This window comes from Saimiri boliviensis, chromosome 10 (genome assembly GCF_048565385.1).
Source record: "Saimiri boliviensis isolate mSaiBol1 chromosome 10, mSaiBol1.pri, whole genome shotgun sequence".
In the NCBI taxonomy this organism is placed as follows: Eukaryota; Metazoa; Chordata; class Mammalia; order Primates; family Cebidae; genus Saimiri; species Saimiri boliviensis.
Window position 1 is genome coordinate 91,459,397 of NC_133458.1, and position 22,499 is coordinate 91,481,895.

General features: G+C 39.9%; 1 protein-coding gene across 6 annotated transcripts in view; it reads right to left on the reverse strand.

The window, feature by feature from the left end:
* Window positions 1–22,499, reverse strand: part of OSBPL3 (oxysterol binding protein like 3) — a 200,163-nt gene that overhangs the window by 84,444 nt on the left and 93,220 nt on the right. For 5 of the 6 annotated variants that reach the window (XM_074379625.1, XM_003935139.4, XM_003935137.3 and 2 more), the window contains exon 2: window positions 18,746–18,982. The exons of the other annotated variant lie outside the window; for it this stretch is intronic. In XM_074379625.1, the coding sequence (XP_074235726.1) occupies window positions 18,746–18,838 (93 nt within the window). In that variant the 5' untranslated portion in view covers window positions 18,839–18,982. The remainder of the gene's footprint in view (window positions 1–18,745; window positions 18,983–22,499) is intronic. 6 annotated transcript variants of the gene reach the window in all.

The window sequence follows — 22,499 nt, forward strand, 5'->3', positions numbered from 1 at the left end:
AGTGGCTGGGAGCTAGGAGTGTTAGATGTCCTGCAATGCCTTGGTCTTGCACCAAGACAAAGCTGTCCCACGCCCCAAAGACTTCCCAAAGTGCCATTAGCCACTTCCATAAAATGTGCTTAAAATCACTTGAGCATGGAATAGAACTCTGTTTCACACATACATCAAAGTATTTTGGCATGGTTTTTATACACTCTTGGGATGTAACTGCTGAGTAACTGAAGGAAGACTGTATTTTGTTCTTTCTGCAACTTTATCCAGTGTCTCCCACTATTTTAGAGAAGAGTGTTGCTGAATGCCATGCCATCTGAGTTATTAATACCACACACCTGTATCTTCTGCATTTGCAGTTGTCATTTTCTATGTTTAGGTATATCTGACCACTTCATTATGTCTTCTGGTGTAGTCGTGACTGGGCTTTTACATATGGAAATAACATGTTTTAACAATAACCACATTCTTTGAATTTTCCTTTATACTACAGTAAAGCATGATCTTGACGCTTTCAAAATTATGTATTCAAGGAGGTCACATTAATAATGAATTTCAGGGCTGGGCATGGTGGCTCACACCTGTAAACCAGCACTTTGGGAGGCCGAGACAGGTGGATCATGAGGTCAAAAGATCAAGACTATCCTGGCCAACATGATGAAACCCATCTCAACTAAACACACACAAAAAATTAGCTGGGTATGGTGGCGCACACCTGTATTCTCAGCTACTCCAAAGGCTGAGGCAAGAGAATCGCTTGAACCTGGGAGGTGGAGGTTGCAGTAAGCCGAGATTGCACCGCTGTATTCCAGCCTGGCAACAGAGCAAGACTCCGTCTCAAAATAAAATAAAATATAAAGAATTTCAGTTGGACAGAGTGGCTCGTGCCTATAATCCCAGGATTTTGGGAGGCTGAAGCAGGAGGAATGCTTCACCCCAGAAGTGTAAGGCTACAGAGAGCTATGATCACACCACTGCACTCCAGCCTGGGTGAAAGAGACCTTCTTAAGTTATATATATAATTTTTAATATGTAAAAAATTATGTAATATATATCATATTTACATATATAAATTATATATATATATATAAATTTTGTAGGAGAGTAAATTTTGTAGGAGAGTAAAGCAATCATTAAAATACTGGTCATAATAAGAGGACACTGGTTAAGTAGATGACAGGGTAAGAACCACTAATCAACTTAGCACAAATTTTGTGTACCATTGTGAGAAAGAATACTAGGCCAGGACACAGGATATGTAAAATCACTTTGAAAACTGTACAGGCTTTAATATTTTCTTGTAAGTCCTGTTGGTTCAAGCTTTAAAATGTGTATTTCCTACTCCCCTTCTTCTCTATTCCCCAGCCACCTCTCTCACCTCGGCTTTCATTCATTCCATTAGCTCCCCACTTGTACTAAAGTCAACAACCATTTATGGTGCCTCATTATGTCCTGTTCTTCATGCAATATAAAAATGAGTATGACAAAACGGTTGTTTTTATTCTACGTTGGTAATTTACTTGTATTTTGGCCTCACAGAATCTTCTCTTGATCTTTTCCAACCACGTAAACTCTTCAGGATTTTAGTTCGGTTTCTACCTCCTTCCATGAAATTCCTAAATTATCCAAACCACATCAGTCACATATTCCTATAAATTACATTATTATTACTGTCCATTACCAAATAATTTAGCATTTAATTAACCTGTAAGTTTTTTTTTTTTTTTCCTTTTATTTTTACCTCCAGTGCTTTGGTCTTTTCTTCCCAAACTATCACAGTGACCATCTTTTCAACTTGCTTAAAATCCTAGTAAAGTACTAAGTATATATTTAGTAGGAACTAAGAGATTTCCCTGGTTTATTTATTGTTGGGTTCTCAAACCAAGAAAACAAGTTCTCAAACCAAGTAAATGGCACTGAGTAGCTGGCTTACAAAGAATCCACAATTCTGTACAGCATGCCATTTAAAACACAAAAGAATGGTGCCTCAGGAAATACTACCCAGTGGAGTCAACTGAAATAATACATAAATATAACAATATAAGTAATAATAATATAATTGGAGAACACTTTCTAGCTCCACGAAAGCAGGAAACGTTTCTGTCTTGTTCACTACTTAAAATAGTGCATAGAAGGTATCAGTAAATATGTTGAAAGAATTAATAGAGCAATTGTAACAGCTAACACTTATTAAGCATCTTCTATATGTCAGATAATGTGGTAAACACCATACTTAGAAGATCATGTTTAATTCCTGCACAACCTTTGAGATTGGATTTATTAGTATTCTTTACATTTTTGCATGTGGAAACTGAGGAAGAGAGAATTAGATAACTATGTTATAAAGCCAAGTGACAAGGCCACCTGACTGCAGAACTTACATTTTTAATCATCCTGTTACACATTATAGCATACTACATTTTTACTGTAGTTTAAATATGTAAATTCTGATGAAGAAAAAGGAGTAAATCCCATGGGGTAGAGGAATAGTGGTGGGCCGAGGCCCTGAGATAGTTGGAAGGAGCTAAGAAACAGTGCAGTATGGATGGAGGCAAGTAAGGCCTTCAACCCCCTCGGAGCCAGTGTTTTCCTTATCCTGTAGTCCCACCAAACAGGAAGGGAAATTAGCCTGTGCGTTTTAAGGCTGCTGAATCTTCATCATTCGTTTATTTCAAATCGGCCCCATCTACCTCTTAGCCTGGTAAATTCTCATTTAGGCCCAAACCTCCTCCCTCGATGACAGTCACCTTGCACTGTCAGCCTCCCTAGCTAGAACATGGGTTCAGGGAGGACAGGGACTGTGACTTACTTATTATAATCCTACTGCCTGGGAAATAGGAGCCAAAATAAATATTTACTGAATGAGTCTGCAAAGCAAGGGGGATATCAAAAGAGTCCCCCAGAACCTTCAGGACATGGAACTTTAATAATGTGTGCTGGATTCAAGTGGATTGGTACTCAGGACAGAAAACGAGAGGAATGTTGGTTTCTCTTGGCTAAAGGAACCAGGACTTAAGAGTGACTCCTGCTGTCCTCCATATATCTGGTGACCCAGGAGTAGGGCACACACCTTGAGCTGCATATCCTGAGACACCGTAAAGGATAGACTTGGGCCCTTGGGGAAATCAAGGCCCTGCTGACTTAGCCCAACATGGCTGCACTGATGTCTCATTCTGTAGGGTGTCAAGTTTAAAAGTCACCATGAATACCAGATGGAGAGAGAAACACAGGAAGGGTTGGGGGGTGTGGCTTCTTAAGGTTTTTGCTTGAGTTTCACCAAAGACAGTCCTATGCTGTCATCTGGCACTAAATTTAGTCTGTTTTACTGAATGTCTGAAAAGTGCCAAATATAGAAAGCTGCTTTGTGGTTGCAAAGGCAGCTAAGCATTTATTCATGCTCATGTGCTGGCCAAGTTAATTTCCATATTGCTGAGTGCACGAATTGAAAGCACTTCCCTCCAGCACAGCTGTTTCCACAGGCACCTTTCAAATGCTGAATCCTCAGTCACTACCCTTGCAGTGATGTCAGAAATAGAAAACGATTTAAACTTTTATTCTTTGTGCAGCTGAAGAGTGTTCAGGAAGGAAGTCTTGTGGTTGCCTCTATCAGGCATGGCTGGAGAATGGGTGTCCTGATTATTTAGTCTATCAGATTTTTTAAAAATTACAAGGCAATATCCAGCATTAATTCACATAATTTAATCTGTCTTTAATGATTTTAAAGGCATTCAGGATCTTCTACAGCCTATAAAGAAAGGCTAACGATCATCAATATTACCTTTTATGATTGTTCTGTGAACACTGGCAATACTTGGCAATAGATTTTCAATTAAATAGAATGACAGCTTTAACTGATGCCAGACCAAAACTGTACTCACATTTCAATCACTGACAGCTAGAGTTGTTGTTTCTTGTTAAATGTTTCTCAACTATCAGTTTTTGTTTGTTTTTAGCACCAGCAGGCCTGATAGCAATGGCAATTTAAAAAAAATTAGTTGGGGGAAAGGTGGTGTATGAGTTTTCACTCAGTACCTCTCAAACTGTAATTTGCATGTTAATCACCTGGAGATCTTTCAAAAATACAGATTTAAGTTCAGTAGGTCTGGGGGAGGCCTGAGATTCTGCACCTGCACAGATGAGGCTGTCACCGCTGCGGGACCACAAGCCCAACTCGAGTAGCCACATTCCAGAACAGGCTGCCTTGAAAAATTGGGATACGACTTGACAGACGAAGGGCAAAACCAGGACTAATCAGTGGGAGCTACAGGGCCCCTGAAGTATGGTTTGTCTCACAATCTAACGAGTGTCATGAAAAATGACAAAAATGACATGGCTGCTCTATGAAAATCTCTGGAGTGTTCCCTTAGAGGCTGGTGGCCACCTGGCAGAGGCACCACAGAGATTCCAAGACTGGTGGGGAGTTTAGAACAAGTGAGCTATGAGATCCTTTCTAAATATTCTACCATAAACTCATGTGATTCTCAATAGCAGCATTCACATTAGCCCTATAATCTTGGGTAAAATCCCTGACTTTGGGATCTAAGTGAGAAGATTAAAGAAAAAAAAAGACTGAGAGTGAAGCACCCAATTGGATTCTGAGGCTATATGAGAGTAGCAATCACCACCCACCACCATCACCATCCCATCTTTCCCTTCACACAGGCATGTAGCTCTCCAACCTCATGCTCAGAAAGTGAATATCCAGATGATTCAGACCCCAGAATGTTTCAAGTCTTATTACTCGACTAGCCAAAGAACAAAAACACTGGTGCCTTCATGACTTAGATAATGGGAGAATATTCAAGCAGTTTTTGTGGTGAACCCCTGAGAAAGGGAAGGAAAAGCAGCCATTGCCAGCAGCTGATAGTGACAATGGGGAGACAAAAACCTATGGACTGCCAGCTCTGTCAGTGGTTCCATCTGAGGTCATTCCCATCCTGAGTTTCTAAAGAAGAGAAAAACGCTTTCCAACTCTATTGACCACAGATGGATTTATAATTAAAACAGCATTAATAAAAACACTTCAATGCACATATGACAATTTCCACACTGCTGATCACTCATTCAGCATTTATGGCTACAATTACTTTGGCATGTTTTTAGGCCCCTCAGATACATTTGGAAGTCATTAATATTTGTTAAATATTCCCCTAATTGTATCAAGCTCCTTAAAGCCACAAACAGCATCTTCTATGCATTTTCCTCTCCTCCTAATGCTCTGTTCTGTAAGCAGGGTCTCTTAGGCTACCGTTAAATATGAAAACACCCAGCCGATAAATGTCATTCCTCTCTGACCACGCAGCCCCCTGGGGTGGAGATGGGGTTTTTATGGTTGCTATTGCGGTAGTGATTACAGTTATAAAAGTGACGACTACTATTTTTTTAATGGTGTGCCTTGCAGTGATTCTATAACGAAACTATTATTATCCTCATTTTACAGATGAGAAAATTGAAGCTCCAAATCAGTTTGGACAAGATCACAAACTATTAAGAGGTAGAACCCATCTGCGGACTGAGTCTGGAGATCCCACGCAGAATCTCACAACTGAACATCCACTCTGGACGAGATCACCTAGAAGCACACTAGCAGTCAGCTGAGTCCAGCCAGGACCACCTACTGACCCTCACCTACCAGTCCTGCCTCTCACCCCGCAATACTCTCTCCCCCAGCGCAACAAGTCTGCCTTTTGTTCCTGGGGCACGTTTCTGCCCTCTATATGCTTGTGGCTTAGTCAATAAAGACAAGATGGCACTGTCCACCCAAGTAACTCAAGGGTATCTTCTGGGTTTTCTTTTTCCTTACAAGTATACTATAATGATTGGCTTTCCTGCACCATCATGGAACATTTGTTTTAAGTCTCAGTGTGTGACAGAGAACGGGGAGTTCATTTACCCAGCTCTTTCATTTAGAGATGAGGAATCTATGCTGAGTAATTTGTTTAAGGCCACAAAAATGGGTGAGGGGCCTCTGAGGACCAAGACTCAGGTCTTTTGACTCCACCTCATGAGCATATATCATGTGTGAAGGGAAGAAAAACTCCAAAACAGGCTCCTGTGTGAATGGGATTCCGGCCTAAGGTAAGACATTTTTGCTTTTTATATCATCCAGCACTATTGTAATATTTACCTTTATTATCTTTTAATTAAAAAAGAAACCTTTCAGTGGCACGTTGCAGAGCCCTGACCTTTGGTGTCTGCACACAGAAGAGAATCACAGACTCTGCACTCAGATATAATACTTTTGTATGCCAACTACATGGCATTCACGACTCTTCAAGGAGTCCCTCTGCTTTACTGGACAGCACCAGCTGAGAACAGTGTTCTCTCTTACAGGGTGCTCAAAACTATTTTTTTTAAAGCTAATTGAAATTTGCAATCAAAGTAGAGATATATTCTGACTAATCAACACATGCATGATTTAGAATCACAGGAGTAGGTGGCAGAAGTTTAGCACAGTAAACTTCTTTATCTGGATCCAAATCAGAAGTGAGTTTTTTTCACAGTGCTATGCAAGAATAACTGGTTCTCATAATGAAAACATAGCGACAACGTTAAGATTTCTGAGAACTTTACAAGTCAAAGAAGGAATGACTTTAGTGCTTAGAATGTTAGAGTCCAGTTTGTAACTGAGCTTCTCTTTAATAGATGGTCCCTACTCAAAGGTCCAAAGCTCATTATTGGGAAACAGAGATGCGAAGATGTAAAATCAAGTGCTGGCTTTCAAGAAGCTAACATACATTACAAATGTTAATAAAAGAGATACCACAAGGTTGAAAACTTGTAAATGATGAATGGCAGATTCACACAAACCCACTACAGCGGCGCAGACAGGCATAATCTCCAAGGCCTAGATCCACCTCAGCTGGGACACCCAGAAAAAAATGACACACAGTAAGAAGCAGGGTGCCTTAGATTCTTGAGGCCACCTTGATGAACAGTCGCAAACTTTGGTGGCTTAAATAAACAGGTATTTATTCTCTACCAGTTCTTGAGGCCAGAGGTCCAAAATCAAAGCGTTAACAGATCCACATTCCCTCTGAGGGACCTCAAGGGGATTCATTCCTTGCCTCTCCCAGTTTCTGGTGGCTGCCAGCATTCCACGGCATGCCTTCGCTTGTAGCTGCAACACTCCAATCTCTGCCGCCACCATTACATCACCTTTTCCTCTATGTCTGTCTTCTCCCCCATGTGTTTCTTATAAGGACATTTGTCAGTGAATTCAGGGCCCACTTGGATTATCTCAGATACCTCCTCATCTCAAATCCTTAAATTAATTACATCTACAAGGTCCTTCTTCCAAATGTGGTAACATTCACAAATTCTAAGACTGGGATATGGACACATCTTCTTCTTTTTTAAAAAAAAGAGTGTATATTTATAGGGTACATGTGCAATTTTGTTAACACATAGTTTGCATACTGGTCAAGTAAGGGCTTTTAGGGTACCCATCACTATGTATATTGTATCCATTACCTAATTTCTCGTCTTTATCCTCCTCCTTCCTCCCTCACACTCACCCTCTGAGTCTCCATTACCTAGATCTTTCCGCTCTCTATGTCCACCTGAACACATTTTTTAGCACTGACTTATGAGTGAGAATATTTGGTATTTGTCTTTCTGTGCCTGGCTTGTTTCACTTAAGATAATGACCTGGTCCAGTTCCATCCATGTTGCTGAAAAATACATGACTTCACTCTTTTTGATGGCTGAATAGTAATTCCATTGTGTGTATATATCGTATTTTCCTTATCCATTCAATTGTTGATGGAAACAGGTTGATTTTATATCTGTGATATTGTGAATATGGCTTCAATAAACATATGAGTGCAGGAACATTTTAGATATATTTCTTTCTTTTCCTTTGGTTAGCTCCCTAGTAGTTGATCATATGGTAGTTCTTCTTTTAGTTCTTTGAGAAATCTCCATACTGTTTTCTGATGAGGCTGTACTAATTTACATTCTCATTGACAGTGTGAAAGAGCTCCCTTTCTTCTGCATCCTCACCGACAGGTTGTTCTTTGTCTTTGTATGAATAGTCATTATAACTGACATAAGATAATATCTCATTGCGGTTTTGATTTGCGTTTCCCTGATGATTAATTATGTTGAACATTTTTTCACATACCTGTTGGCCACTTGTATGTCTTCTTTTAAAAAATGTCTATTCGTGTCCTTTGCTTGTTTTTTAATGAGATTATGTGTTTGTTGTTGTTGTTGTTGTTGCTGTTGTTGAGCTCTTTTAGTTCCTTGTATATTCTGGATATCAGTCCCCAGTTGGATGCAGAGTTGGCAAATATTTCCTCCCATTTTGCAGGTTGCCTGTTCACTCTGTTTATTATTTCTTTTGCTGTGCAGAAACTATTTAGTTTAATTAAGTAGGAAGTGAACATGTCTTTTGATGATTCAGCTCACTACACAGGGCACCAGGGACCACTAGGCCAAGATGTGCCAGGAATGTGATTCATCTGGAGTAGGAACAGAGAGGGGCTGATCTAGGTGGTAATGTGGGCTTGTGTACAGATGCAGCAGGAAACACAGCTGGACTCGACGGTAAGGCCAGGGTGCAGGTTTTAGAGGAATGTCAGATGACACCAGAAAAGTCTTCTGTTGTGCCTCTGTCCTACTTCTGACACTGTTACTTCTGGACCTTTAGTATTTTCATATTATCAAATTACTGAAGTAGACTTTCCTTCCAGGAAAGAACTGTTGAATCGGTCAGTTCAGCTCGCATTTGCAACAACAGCTTCTTGAGAGCATTCCATTACCTTGTACAGCTGCTACGCTGTGCTCTCAACCGAAGCATCTAGGCCAGGGTTCTGCCTTCCTGCATCTTAAACTGTGCCCACTGCCAACCATGAATAAATATATTTATTCTCTTAAAGCATCCCAAGTAGTTTTCATCAAAGTAATATTTCTAAAACTCACCCAAATACATTTGCTGTGATTATTATTCCAGAATTGCGGAACAATACAGACAGTTCAGCAACTTTCCGGAAGTGTTTTAAGAGTTCAGTTTCTCCTGATCTTCAGAGTTTGAAATGCAGCTGACAGTCTGTCATCTGCAAACGTGAAGAGGAACAAAGAAGTCTTGACAACTTGAATATGTCATTCGAGCTGATACTTTTAACCTTTTCTGATATCAAATGTTTGTTTATTTCTTTTAAGACTTACTCAGAGTGGACATATATTGAGAATTCTGTCTTATTTCTTTGGCCTTCCTGCCTTTAAGGTATGTCATAACCATAGGGGTGGCTAAAAGGTCAGCAGTAAAGATGAGAAGTAAAAGGCCCAGAAAAAGAGAATCTAGAAAACCATAAGAAATATGTAATTAATTACTTTTCTCAGTGGGGTCCACCAGGGGAAGAAAAAAAAAAAAAAAACAGCATCAGAAATATAGGGATCCTAAGGCTGCTTCAATCATCCACGTTCTTCTTGGCCCTCCATTCACAGAACCATGAGCTGATGGAGGCTTGTTTAAATAACAACCATTTGTACATAAGCCATGGAACTTGAATTAACTTCTGAAGAAGGCTTCCAGCATCTACAGAAAGCCAGTACTCTCCATGTATTTGGTTGCCTGGTCCCCTACCACTTATTAGCCATGGGACTCCAAACAAATCAGTGAATATCTCTGGGCCTTATTTCCTTTCCACAGTGGGGAAAACATCACAGACCTCACGGAGTTGTGATGAAACTCCAAAGGGTAGCACGAACGGATGTTATGAGCTGTGAAGATGCTATTGGAGAGTTTTAACTTTGAGCATCCCATGCTGAGTCTCCCTCTGAGAGCAGCCTAGACACAAGCCAAGCTGCCTGCCTCTACACTGTGCCCACCCCTCCCAGCCGGAAAGATGAAGCAGGGAAGCAGCCGTGACACTGCTTAAGGGCTCCTGAGACTCTCCTGCTCACAAAAGGTGAATGTTTACTTGTCAAATACTTACAAAGCCCTTCCTACTATAGGATCTCTTCGAACTAAGCAATTTACACCTCATAAGAAAACAAGGCATAGAGAGGGTATTAACTGGTCCAAGATCAAACAGCTTATAAACAGCCCAATATTCAAACACAGGCCATCTGGCTCCAGAGTTCACACTTGCTGCCTCTCCTCTTCTATGATCATCAAAAAACAATGTGAGACAATCACGATGTTTCCAAGTTCCTTCCTCCTTGGCTGGACTTTCCTGTGGTGTTTATTCAGCCTATACTGAATACTGAAATAAATGTGGAGATAATAAATCTTAGTATCTCTAAAGACATTATGAATTAAAAGAAATACATGGGGCCAGGTGCAGTGGCTCACATCTGTAATCCTAGCACTTTAGGAGGCTGAAGCAGGTAGATCACCTGAGGGTATGGTGGTGCTACAGGCAAGCACCTATAATCTCAGTTACTGGGGAGCCTGATGAGGCAGGAGAATCACTTGAACCTGGGAGGCAGAGTTTGCAGTGAGCCGAGATTGTCCCACTGCACTCCAGCCTGGGTGACAGAGTGAGACTCTGTCTCAAAAAACGAAAAACCAACCAACCAAACAAACAAAAAGCCAAGAAAGAAATGGGACCACACATTTTCAATACCCAGACAGCTAAAATTATAAACACCCAGACATTAAAGTGTTAATTCACTTTTCTCTTCTTGGCAAATTCTTCCCCATTCCACTCACCTGTTTTATGAGTTCTGGCCCTGAGCTCAGCCAGGTTGGGCTCTCTGGAGTGCAGCACACTCTGATACCCTGCATAAATAAGCTCTCATCAGGTGACCCTGGGAGAGTTCAGGCCACTGTAGATTAGCCCAGAAACAGCAGGGTGACAAGAGTGAATTGCATAATTGTATAGAAACTTACCTAGCAATAGATCTCTCCATTTCAAAACCCCCGCAATCATGAGTGAAGCACTTGACAATTATTTTGACAGGATTTACTCTCTGTTTCTAACTTTTATGCTAAATGCTAACAATACATTTTTAAAAATGAATAGAAACTGTGCTCTCTTTACAACCCATAGTCTTTCCAATCAGAATTTATTTCTTATTTATGATGAACTGTTCAGCTGTCCTGTCCTTCAAAACTTTGTGTATCTCTGCTCAGGGCCTTTAAATAGCAGGCTCTCAATAGATACTGGTTGAAGAAATAAAACTCAAGGCTATAGAACTCTTTTGATAAAGACAAAACATATTCAACCATCTTTATTGAGCTAATCTGGCCTCTGAAATGTATTACTTTGAAAGTTCTAGGAAGCAAATGTAAGGGGGCAGTGGGAAAAAGACAAGAGGAAATTGCAATTACTCATATTTTACACATTTTAAAATAGCAATTCTCCCTCCCACTGAGATATTCCTTAACCCACTTAATGTAGCTACAAAACTTTGAGAATGGTAATCTTTCTACTGAGCAACTGCATGCTCATTCATTCATTAATTTAATCTACACTTACTGAATGTTTCCCATATGCTAGTCTAGGTGCTTATTTACTATTTCATTTAGTTCTCAAAAGTAAGCAAAATTATCCAAATTTCACAGCTAAAAAGCTTAGACTCAGAATGTGTTAAATAACATGGCAAGGTTATTCAGCAGGCAAAAAGCAAAGTCAGTGAGAACACACATCCGTTTCTACAGCCACTGTCTTTACTTTTGTTCCCGACTTTCACAGAGTGGTTCCTTCACAGACTGCAGGTATAGAAGAACATTTATGGATGCCATCATTTGGCAGAATAAACTCAATGGGGAAGCCCTTCTTCATTTTATTATAGATCCTCACAACTGCCACTGGAGTAGGGGAGCTTAATAATCTGTGGGCTTTTTGCTCACACATGTTCTCCACGTATAGCTGGCCATACATTCTCACCTGCCCCAATAGAAGGACATTTGTTGCTGATGTTCAATAAATTTAAAGAACCATATACTTTTTTAACCAATGAAGCAACTGAAAGAGTTGACCACAAGAGGAGAGATGATGGCAGTGTTAAGGATGCGATTAGCCAAGCTCAACGTTCCAAACCACAACATTTGTGAAGGCCTCTCTCAAATCCTGTCAGGGGATCTAACAGAACTGAATAATTCTAATCTCTGTTCCTAGTCTCTCATCAATCAATTCTGATTAGTCTTTCACCCTCAGGACTGCAAGGAAACCATATGACAATGACATGACACCAATGACCTCCACAACCCATGGTCATTTTCAGGCATTTTATTTGACCTGTCAGCAGCCATTTAAAAACAAATTCATTAAAGGAAAGCAATTCCCATTTACTTTATAAATAACCTACAATGAGCAAATCTGATTTTTATAAAAATCATTTTAAAAGCTTAAAGCAATAAAAAAAATTATTGCTAAGGAAATGACATAACTCAAAAGGGCAGTGGGGTTTCATATGGATCATTCTAGCTTAAGGAATAGCTCAGCCAAAACCTGGGATAAGGAAGAACATTGAAGGTCCACTTAGAACTCTACAAATAACACGCTATGATTAAGACAGTCAGGAGGGACCAACAACCTATTTTTTTTTTTAATAAGCAGGGTCCCTTTAGTTCCTACAAGAAAAGTAGATTCCTCTATGGGGAAGGCAAGTATCTGAAAAGTGATCTACTCCAAAAAGAACTAATTCTGCAGAGTGTCAGCTTTCTTGAAACAAGGCCATGTGTCTCCTGCTTCCAGAACTGGCCAAAGTAGAGGCAGCTCTTCTGTAATTATACCAGTTTCTTAAATTTACAGAGGACTTTTCTCCAAAGGCTTTCAATGTCTTTTAAAATTCTAAATTTTCTCTTACCGCATTCCAGAGGGAAAAGCAGAAGATGAGTTTTTCCTCCATTTTATGAATGGAGAACTGAGACAACTTATGCTTGCCTGAAGTTCATCCAATAACATAATATAAAAACTACAACAGAGAGCTCTTGATTTCGACAACTCTCTGTCACAAAGCGGAGACAAACACAGTGTCCATGCTGTGCTCTCCCTGCCTTGTGCCCACAAGTCACAGCAAAAAACAGGGCAATCTTTCCCCTGAAGGCAGACTCAGCTGCAAAGTCCTTCTTAACACAATGCTCTGTGCAGCTACTACCAAGAGATGGATGCTGGCATACAGGGCGAGAGGGGAAAACCATTTACCACCCAAGCAAGGGCAAGGCCTACAGAATGGAGTAAGAATTTATCAACTATTTTCACTTGTTTAAGGTATAGGTTATGCCTAAAGATGTCAAATGTAGCTCAGTTATTAAACATTCTATTGTATTCTTTAAAAAAGTATTTTGTTAATGTGTAGAGTAAGGTAATTTTTACTTTAAAGATATATATTCACATGTACAGTGTGTACTGTAGTGGGCTTTTGCACAACACTAGAAAGGTATGAGTAGGTCAATGTATCATACTGTAAAAGTCTCTGGGAGAAAAAAAGCTGGAACTATTCACTATGCACATTCAGGACTTTCACAGATAAGAATGAAGGTCGAATTAATGTTAACTATAATGATAAAAACTTATGTTTATATTTACTCCACACCTATCCTGAGTCTGACCCTGGAATAAGTGCTTTATTTTTAATCCTCACCATAACGCTGCGAGAAAAGAACTATTATTATTTCAATTTTGTTGATGAAAAAACTGAGGCTTGGAGAGTTTAAGGATATAGAACCAATTAATGGGTGGACCCAAGATTGGAGAATTAATGTTCTAATCACTATGCATACCTTCCTCCTCAAATTATTTTGATGAGATTTTATAGACAGGCAGTTTTCATACTGGCAAAGTGAGGCATATGTTTTTAAAATCTCAGGAGCCCCAGTCTTTAAGTTAAAAGATGATAGAGCCCTCCTCCTAGGATTTTCATGGCACTAAGTTGTACATTTTGTCTTAGGTCGGATGTGAAAATGAAAACACAGACTGTAATTAACACCTAGATCTCAATCATTTTCTCCTTCAAGGAAGCAAGCTCTTTTAACAAAGATATATAGGCAGGGGAGTATCTATACATACACGCATAGTTCCTTGAGATTTTATATGAACAGGTCTGAGATAGGAAGACCAGGTTCAAATTTAAGTTCAGTTCAAGAAACAATGACAAAAGAAAACTCAGTTCCAGAAAGTGAAAGAAAGCCAGTGTGGCTGGAATACAGAGACTCTCAAGGTCACTTGGCAATATTGGATAAGAATTTAAGTAAAAAGGACTTAAGAAAACTATGTATTCCAGCTAAGATGGCATTTCAAGTTCATGCATTTAGTGTCCCTTTCCTATTGCCACTCTCATACCAAATAAGGCAAAAATATATAAAATGCTACCCTCACGCCAAATATGGCAAAAATATACAAAGTTATAAACACACAGGGCTCTTCTGTGTCTGTGTGATAAAAACCAAAATGAAATATTTCCAAAGAAAAATGTGGTACATATACTTATGCAGTGAACTACTATTCAGCCTTAAAAAAGAAAGAAATATTGTCATTTGCAATCACATGGATGAACCTGGAGGACATTATGCTAAGTGAAATAAACCAAGCCCAGAAAGAAAAGTACTGCACGATTTCACCTACATGTGGAATCTAAAAAAGTCAAACTTTTAGAAACAGAGGGTAGAATGATAGTTACCAGAGACTGATAAATTCTGGAGATCTAATGTAACAGCATGGTGACAGTAGTTAATACAACTGCATTATATACTTGAAATTGGCTATAATCTTAAATGTTCTTACCACACATGCACAAAAAAGATAACTATGGGGGGTCACGGGTATGCTTGATAATGGGTAATCACTTCCCAATGCATACGTATATCAAAACATCACATTATATACCATAAATACATACAACTTTTGTTTGTCATTTATTACCTCAACAAATCTGAAAAAATAAATAAATAAATAAATAAATAAATAAAATGAATAATGTGGCAAAAAAAGATTAAGTATCTCCATGGATCAGACCCAAATAGAAATGTAAAGTATACTGTAGATAGAGGTGTCCCTTCGCCTATTTCTGTGGGCTAATGGGGTGATAAAATCTTATCAGGAAAAGGCTAGGACCTAGGCCAGGCTCACTGTTGGAAATCTGAAACTGTGGAGGGGGAAGCCCCCACACCGCAATGAAAGAGAGCTTTAAAAATATGCCAGGAGGACACAGTCATAGGCAAGGACTTCATGACTAAAACACCAAAAGCATTGGCAACAAAAGCCAAAATAGACAAATGGGACCTAATTAAACTCCAGAGCTTCTGCACAGCAAAAGAAACAGTCATTAGAGTGAATCGGCAACCAACAGAATGGGAAAACATTTTTGCAATCTACCCATCTAACAAAGGACTTATATCCAGAATCTACAAAGAAACTAAAACAGATTTACAAGAAAAAAACAAGCCCATTCAAAAGTGGGCGAAGGATATGAACAGACACTTTACAAAAGAAGACATACATGAGGCCAACAAACATGAAAAAATGCTCATCATCGCTGGTCATTAGAGAAACGCAAATTAAAACTACATTGAGATACCATCTCACACCAGTTAGAATGGTGATCATTAAAAAATCTGGAGACAACAGATGCTGGAGAGAATGTGGAGAAACAGGAACACTTTTACACTGTTGGTGGGACTGTAAATTAGTTCAACCATTGTGGAAGACAGTGTGGCGATTCCTCAAGGACCTAGAAATAGAAATTCCATTTGACCCAGCCATCCCATTACTGGGTATATATCCAAAGGATTATAAATCGTTCTATTATAAGGACACATGCACATGAATGTTCATTGCAGCACAGTTTACAATAGCAAAGACCTGGAACCAACCCAAATGCCCATCGATGATAGACTGGACAGGGAAAATGTGGCACATATACACCATGGAATACTATGCAGCCATAAAAAAACATGAGATTGTTTCCTTTGTAGGGACATGGATAAACCTGGAAACCATCATTCTCAGCAAACTGACACAAGAACAGAAAATCAAACACTGCATGTTCTCACTCATAGGCAGGTATTGAACAATGAGAACACATGGACACAGGGAGCGGAGCATCACACACTGGGGTCTGTTGGGGGGAACTAGGAGAGGGACAGTATGGGATGGGGAGTTAGGGAAGGATAATATGGGGAGAAATGCCAGATACAGGTGATAGGGAGGAAGGTAACAAACCACATTGCCGTGTATGTACCTATGCAGCTATCTTACATGATCTTCACAGGTACCCCCAAAACCCAAAATGCAATAAAATATATATTAAAAAAAAAATCTGCCAGGGAAAGGGGAGGGGGGAGACATAGCCTCACAGCCAGGTGCTGGGCTATGCTGTCTGGGGCCTGGTGCTGGGTCTCAGATATTCCATCATCATCATGGAACAGAAGGCCCTTGCTGAAATATTAGACTTGACTCTGCCATGGGGACCTGGAAGGTAGGAAGTTGGCAACGGCAAATGCCTAGACAGGTCAGGACGAGTTCAGAGAACGAACACATGAGAAACCATCCCTAGATGAAGCTCTGAGCTGCAATTCCAGAACACATGAGAAAAGCTAGCACTAAGAAAAATGATCAATAAAATCAACATCAGATATATTCCCTCCAGATGAAAGGAAGAGAGCAATTTCAAAATGACTTTAAACTGGTTGAAATACAACTAGGTATTTGCATAGATTATCTTCAGTTACACTTTCATATTCCTCTCATTAAATTGCTTACTATGTAAATCTTGAAGCTTTTAGTATTTAACTTTTACTCTTCAGTGATGTGACTGAAAACACAGCTTCATCCTTATATTTAGCAGCCAACAGACCATCAGAGATGCCTGTGTGCCCTAAGTGAGGAGAGCTTCAAAGGTTCCTACATCTCTGCAGTACTTTAAAGGCTAAAGCACAATCTTGGGCCAGTTTGCAAAGGCGGAAGCGGTATGGGTGGTCAAGGTGGATCACGTGGATGGAATCCCTAAGCATACCCTGGCACAGAACACCTTTCTTTGACAGATGGTTGAGAAAGCAGATGGACCAAGAAAACAACTTCTGGAAATCAAACGTGGGCTTTGTAAGTAACTTCAGGCTGAAGTTGAAATACACTTATTAAATTCTCCACCTTCTCTGTCTGCCACAGAGTTTTCCATTACAAAGCCACATCATATGCATATTAAAGTGGGAGACCCTAAATATAAAAAAAATGACCATTTGATGAATGAGTGACTGATTGACCAAGCATTCCAAGTCAGAAATAAGTTGAGGGACCAAGCACATTCTGCTTACCCTTTATAATATAACCTCCAAAAAAGCTTTGTGAAAACTAAATCAATTCCAAATAACACCCTAAAAAAAGTTTCTGTAGTATTTGATCTGAGAATTTCATTGTCCTGTTCCAATTCCTATGGTGTAATCACCACTTGCTATTTAAATGAATCATGTTCTCCCCCTTGATCAAAGAAGGACATAACAATCCCTGGGTGTAAGAAAGATGGTGTGGGTAGGAAATATACCACATGCTGTTTAATCCCAACCAGAATTTTGGCTTAGGGAGAAAATTACTCCTGTGGAAAGCTGACAAAGAAGACAAGCACAGTGACCCTCATGAAAACAGAACTCCAGGGAGCCATGATGCATTAGCTAATGACTAATTTTAATCTTTTCTTTTTTTTAATCCCAGAAGGAACCGATGACAATGCTGACAAAATTCTCCTCCTTAATCCCTCAGGGGAGATGCTGGAGGGCTTCCCAAATGTCAGGCCTGCAGCAAAATCTAATTTTCCTGGAATCACAGATCCATGGGTGGCAAAGCTCCTTATCCCAGGCAACGCTCAGATGGAGAGACCCCTGATGATGTGTCATAAATGTGTGGAAGTGACTGAGGTGGGAGTTGCTTAATTGTTGCTTCGAATTCTGGAACTAAAGACCCTGGGTGATTTCTCAGGCCAGCACTTCCCATGACGAAAAGAAAATGCCAACAGAGCCAGCAGGTGCTGAAAAGGCTCAGTTCAGAGACCACTTTGGTCATAAATTCAGCTTTCTGACAGCTCATTCTCTCTCCACCTAACTGCTGGAGGAAGAATTATAATGATTAATGCGCATTTACTGCCACTGATCTAAAACCAGCAAATTCTGCCAACCAAGATTTATTAGAAAGGAAACCAAGAAACAAAATATAATTAACCCACAGTTATTTAGGAGTTAATTATTCAATCCTTTGTTTCAGTTCTTTCTCCCTCCCACTTAATTTCTTTAGACCATGTAGATTAGTTTCCCTCATTCATTACAGATATAAAGCAGGTGAGACTCCAAGCTACTAACAGGGCAATCTGTGTTTACAAGCTGCCATAAAAGGTTTGATAAAGGGAAGGAAGTCAGGATGGATATTATAATTACTGGAAAAAACGATTGACTGGTTTTTTGTTTTAGTTAGCAGGATATAAAGGAAAGTGTGGGCTCTGAAGCCAAACAGACTGAGCTTTAGTTCTTGCTCTGCTATTTACTAGCTGTGTGTCCTTGGGCAAGTAACCTGGTCAGTCTGAGTCAGCTTCCTCATGGAAAAAAAAGGAGCTGGGAATATCTACACTGAGGGGCAGCTGCAAGAATTAAATAAAATTAGACGAAGAACCAAATGCAGTGCTTCCCACCTGGTAGGCATTCAAGCTACATTCTTAAAATTATACAGAATTTGCTTTCCTCATACAGCCCAGAGATAACCAAAAGCAAATGCTCTTAAACTGGGAAGTAGGAGATCCCAATCAAATGTGTGCATTTTAGCCAGCAAACTTGATGGCTTAACTTTGCATATTAAAATTCACATGAGCTAAACTTTACCTGTCGACTTCCTTGCTTGGAAGAGCAGCTACTTGTGCTCCTTGAGGGTGATACCAATTTCTGGGACACACCAAGGTTCTTCTCATCACTCATTGTGGACAGCAAGTCACTTGGCCTCGAGACAGTCAAAATGCCGTCCGACCACAAGGGAGCTGAGAGTATTGAGAGGTAGGTGGTTCAGCTCTTATCCAATGTGTTTAAAAAGCATTTTGGGTGGCCAAAAGGAAACCCTAAAACCTAAAAAACAGAAATTAGAGAGAAGGTCAGAGGCATCAGATATCATCTCTAATTTGCCACAAATCATCTGCAAGTAGCTTAAACATACTACAGATTGACTACAGACCCACGATGTTTAGCTATAGCAGGGGCTGAGAAGGAAAAGAAGCTTTACACCATTCTCTTATTGGGAATTTTGTATAGGTTATTTCGCATGTAGCTTTGCAATATGGGAGGCTTAAGAACATTAATAGAAGAATTTGAGTCCAGACACATACAAAATTAGTACTATAAAAAAATCTTAAAACACAGTAAGACACCACTTCACATCCACTATGATAGCTATAATAATTTTTTAATGGTAAATAACTAGTGTTAGAAAGAGTGTAGAGAAATTGGAACCCTCAGACATGCTGGTGGAAATGTAAAATGGCACAGCCATGGTGGAAAATAGTTTGGTAGCTATTCTATTTCTCAAAAATTTAAACACAGAATTATCATATGATCAAGAAATTCCAATCCTAGGTATGGATCCAAAAGAATTGAAAACAGGTACTCAAACAAAAAGCTATAGATCAATGTTCATAGCAATGTTATTAATAATAAAGATGGAAAGAACTCAAATGTCCATCAATTGATGAATGGATGAACAAAATCTGGTATATACATACAATGGAATATTATTCAGATATTAAAAGGAATGAATGATACATGCTATAACATCAATGAACCTTGACAACATTAGGCGAAGTCAAAGAACCCAGACACACAAAAAACAAACATTGTATGTTTCCATATGAAATATTCAGAGTTGGCAAATCTATAGAGACAGAAGGCCAATAATTAGTGGTTACTGGGGGAGAATAGGGCAACTACTTAATGGCCACAGAGTTTCTTTCTAGTGTGATAAGAATGTTCTGGAACTAGGCCAGGCTCAGTGACTCGTGCCTATAATCCCAATGCTTTGGGAGGCTGAGGTGGGTGGATTACCTGAGGTCAGGAGTTTGAAACCAGCCTGGCCAACATGGCAAAATCTGTCTCTACTGAAAATACAAAAATAGCTGGATGTGGTGGTGGGCCCCTTGTAATCCCAGCTGCTCAGGAGGCTGAGGCGGGAGAATCACTTGAACCCAGGAGGTGAAGGCTGCAGTGAGCCAAAATCATGCCACTGCACTCCAGCCTGGGTGACAGAGCGAGACTCTGTTTCAAAAAAAAGAATGTTCTGGAACTAGATAGTAGTGATGGGTGCACAACATTGTGGATGTATTAAATGTCACTGAATTGTACATTTGAAGATAGTTAAAAAGGTGAATTTTATTATAACTTTTTTAAAGTTCTTTCTGGTTTTCTGGGAGTACGGTAGAGAATTTGTTCTCCCAAAGGTTTTTGAAAAAAAATCTTTAAAAACTACAACCTGATGTGACAAATAACCACAGCGGGTAAAGTAGAATTTTCCATATCATCTATGAGCATATTTAAAGAAAAGTTATGATCATTCATTGAGTATACACTAATCACTGCCCAGCACTCTATTAAGGATTCCCACAAGCATTGTCTCATTTAATCAACAGCCTGATGGAGTGGAGTATCATTATTTTATGGAGAAGAAAACTGAGTCTCTGAGAAGTTAGGGAATTTGCCCTATTGCATAGCTGCCAAGAGGCTGAACTAGGAGTTTTTTTCCAGCCTTTTAACTATGTTGCCGGAAATGAGCACACCCCTCCCTGGTGGCCAGGTCTGATGATAACAGCTGTTGCCCCATCTCTGAGACCCAAGAGACCTGAGAGCTGAACTAGAAAGAATCAGGAGGGAGGTATCAAGCTCTGAAAAGGCAACATCTCATTTCCTCCTACAGTGTGGTTCACATTTCCAAGATGGCACAGTGTCTGTGGTGGGGAAGGAGACCGAGAAGGGCAAAGGTGGGGTGCCCCCTACAAGCAGTCAGCTGGACTGCCACCTGCAGCTTTTTGGGGGTCTTGCCCTGATGGAGGAGATTCTAGTTTTCAAAGAGGAGAAATGTGTGTTTAGAATCACTGGCTTCTTCTACAGCCCTGGGTTAAGAGTAACTAACATGTTTGGTTTTGGCTTCAGAAAACCAGGACTTTATTTAACACACTAAGTTCAAGTAAATTCTACAACTTTCCCAAGCATGTTAACAACACTAAAAAAAAATCATATCCAACCCATTCAGTTACTAATGTTCACATAGTCTAATTGTAAAAAGAAGAGTATAATATATTTGTCTAAGAACTAGCTAGTTAAATATGATATCAAACTTGGCTAATTATCAAATACTCATCTCCTATGCCTTCATTAACACTTAGTTCTTTAAAAAAAAAAAAAGAGTATGTTAAAGCAATAAGCTAAAATCAAAACAATGAAAATATCAAAATCTCAGAAAATGAAATTAAGGTGCCGAGAGCCATAGAGCTTAACTCCCATGTTACTCTTAGGTAACTCCCCAGATCTCTTTATTCATTTAGTATTGGATCCAACAAGTAATACTAAAAGCAAACCAGCACCAGACTCTTCATAAAGTCAGCCTGACGGGGGTGTACTTAAAGTTAGAAGCAAATGCAGTTCAAAAAGCACCAAGAGAGGCTGTAAAGATACATTAATAGTTTATTTAATAACAGTGTTGGCTGTGGCTGTTTGAGAACGAGAAAACAAAAAACGACAACAAAAAAAACATGATGAGAGCCCCAAATGATGCAGTGTGTGTCTCTGCTTATGGTGGAGAGGGGGCAGCCACTGGTATGTCAACGGATTCCACAGTGGATTAGGAATACTAGTGGTGGGTTTGTTTGTGTATGCAAGTTTTGCTTTTGTTTCTTCTTCAAGGCTGAGGTTCTGTCGAACAAGAGTCTGGGATGAGACGGGGGTGTGTGCAATGTAAATGGAGAGAAATGTGGGCTATAAATGAAAGTCACAGGAATTCTAAAACCGACAAAGCAGAAATATCACAACCCTGTCCTAGAGGCAGCTGATACAGAGTCACCCTTATCTCTTCGCTCTGTGGAATTTCACTTGGGAGGCAACAGCCAGGGCTTAGCAGGCTACATCCAACAGCTATCAAAGTTGACGCTTAGAGCTAAGGCCTCTTCCAGCACGACTCCCTGGCAATCCTCACCCCTGCCTCCTTTCCCCTTCTGGGAAAGCAAGAGAGGGGGACCCACAGCCCCTCCCATGCCCAGCCCCACAGTGGAGTCTGGGATTGTTGCCCAGGGAAATAAATCTGTTTCATCCCCCAGAACTTCTTGCCTAGCCTTATCAGGAACTTGGTTAAAACCACCAAAAGCAGCCTAAAAAGTGAAAGAAGTCAAGTTCCAAAAGAAGGGTATATAGTCACATGCCACATCATGGTGTTTTGGTCAGTGACAGCCCACCTATACACTGGTGTTCCCATAAGACCATGATTCTGTATTTTCACCGTGCTTTTTCTATGTTTAGATGCACAAGTCCTTGCACTGTGTTACAGCTGCCTACAGTATTCGGGACAGTATCATGCTATACAGGTTTGTGGCCTGGGAGCAACAGG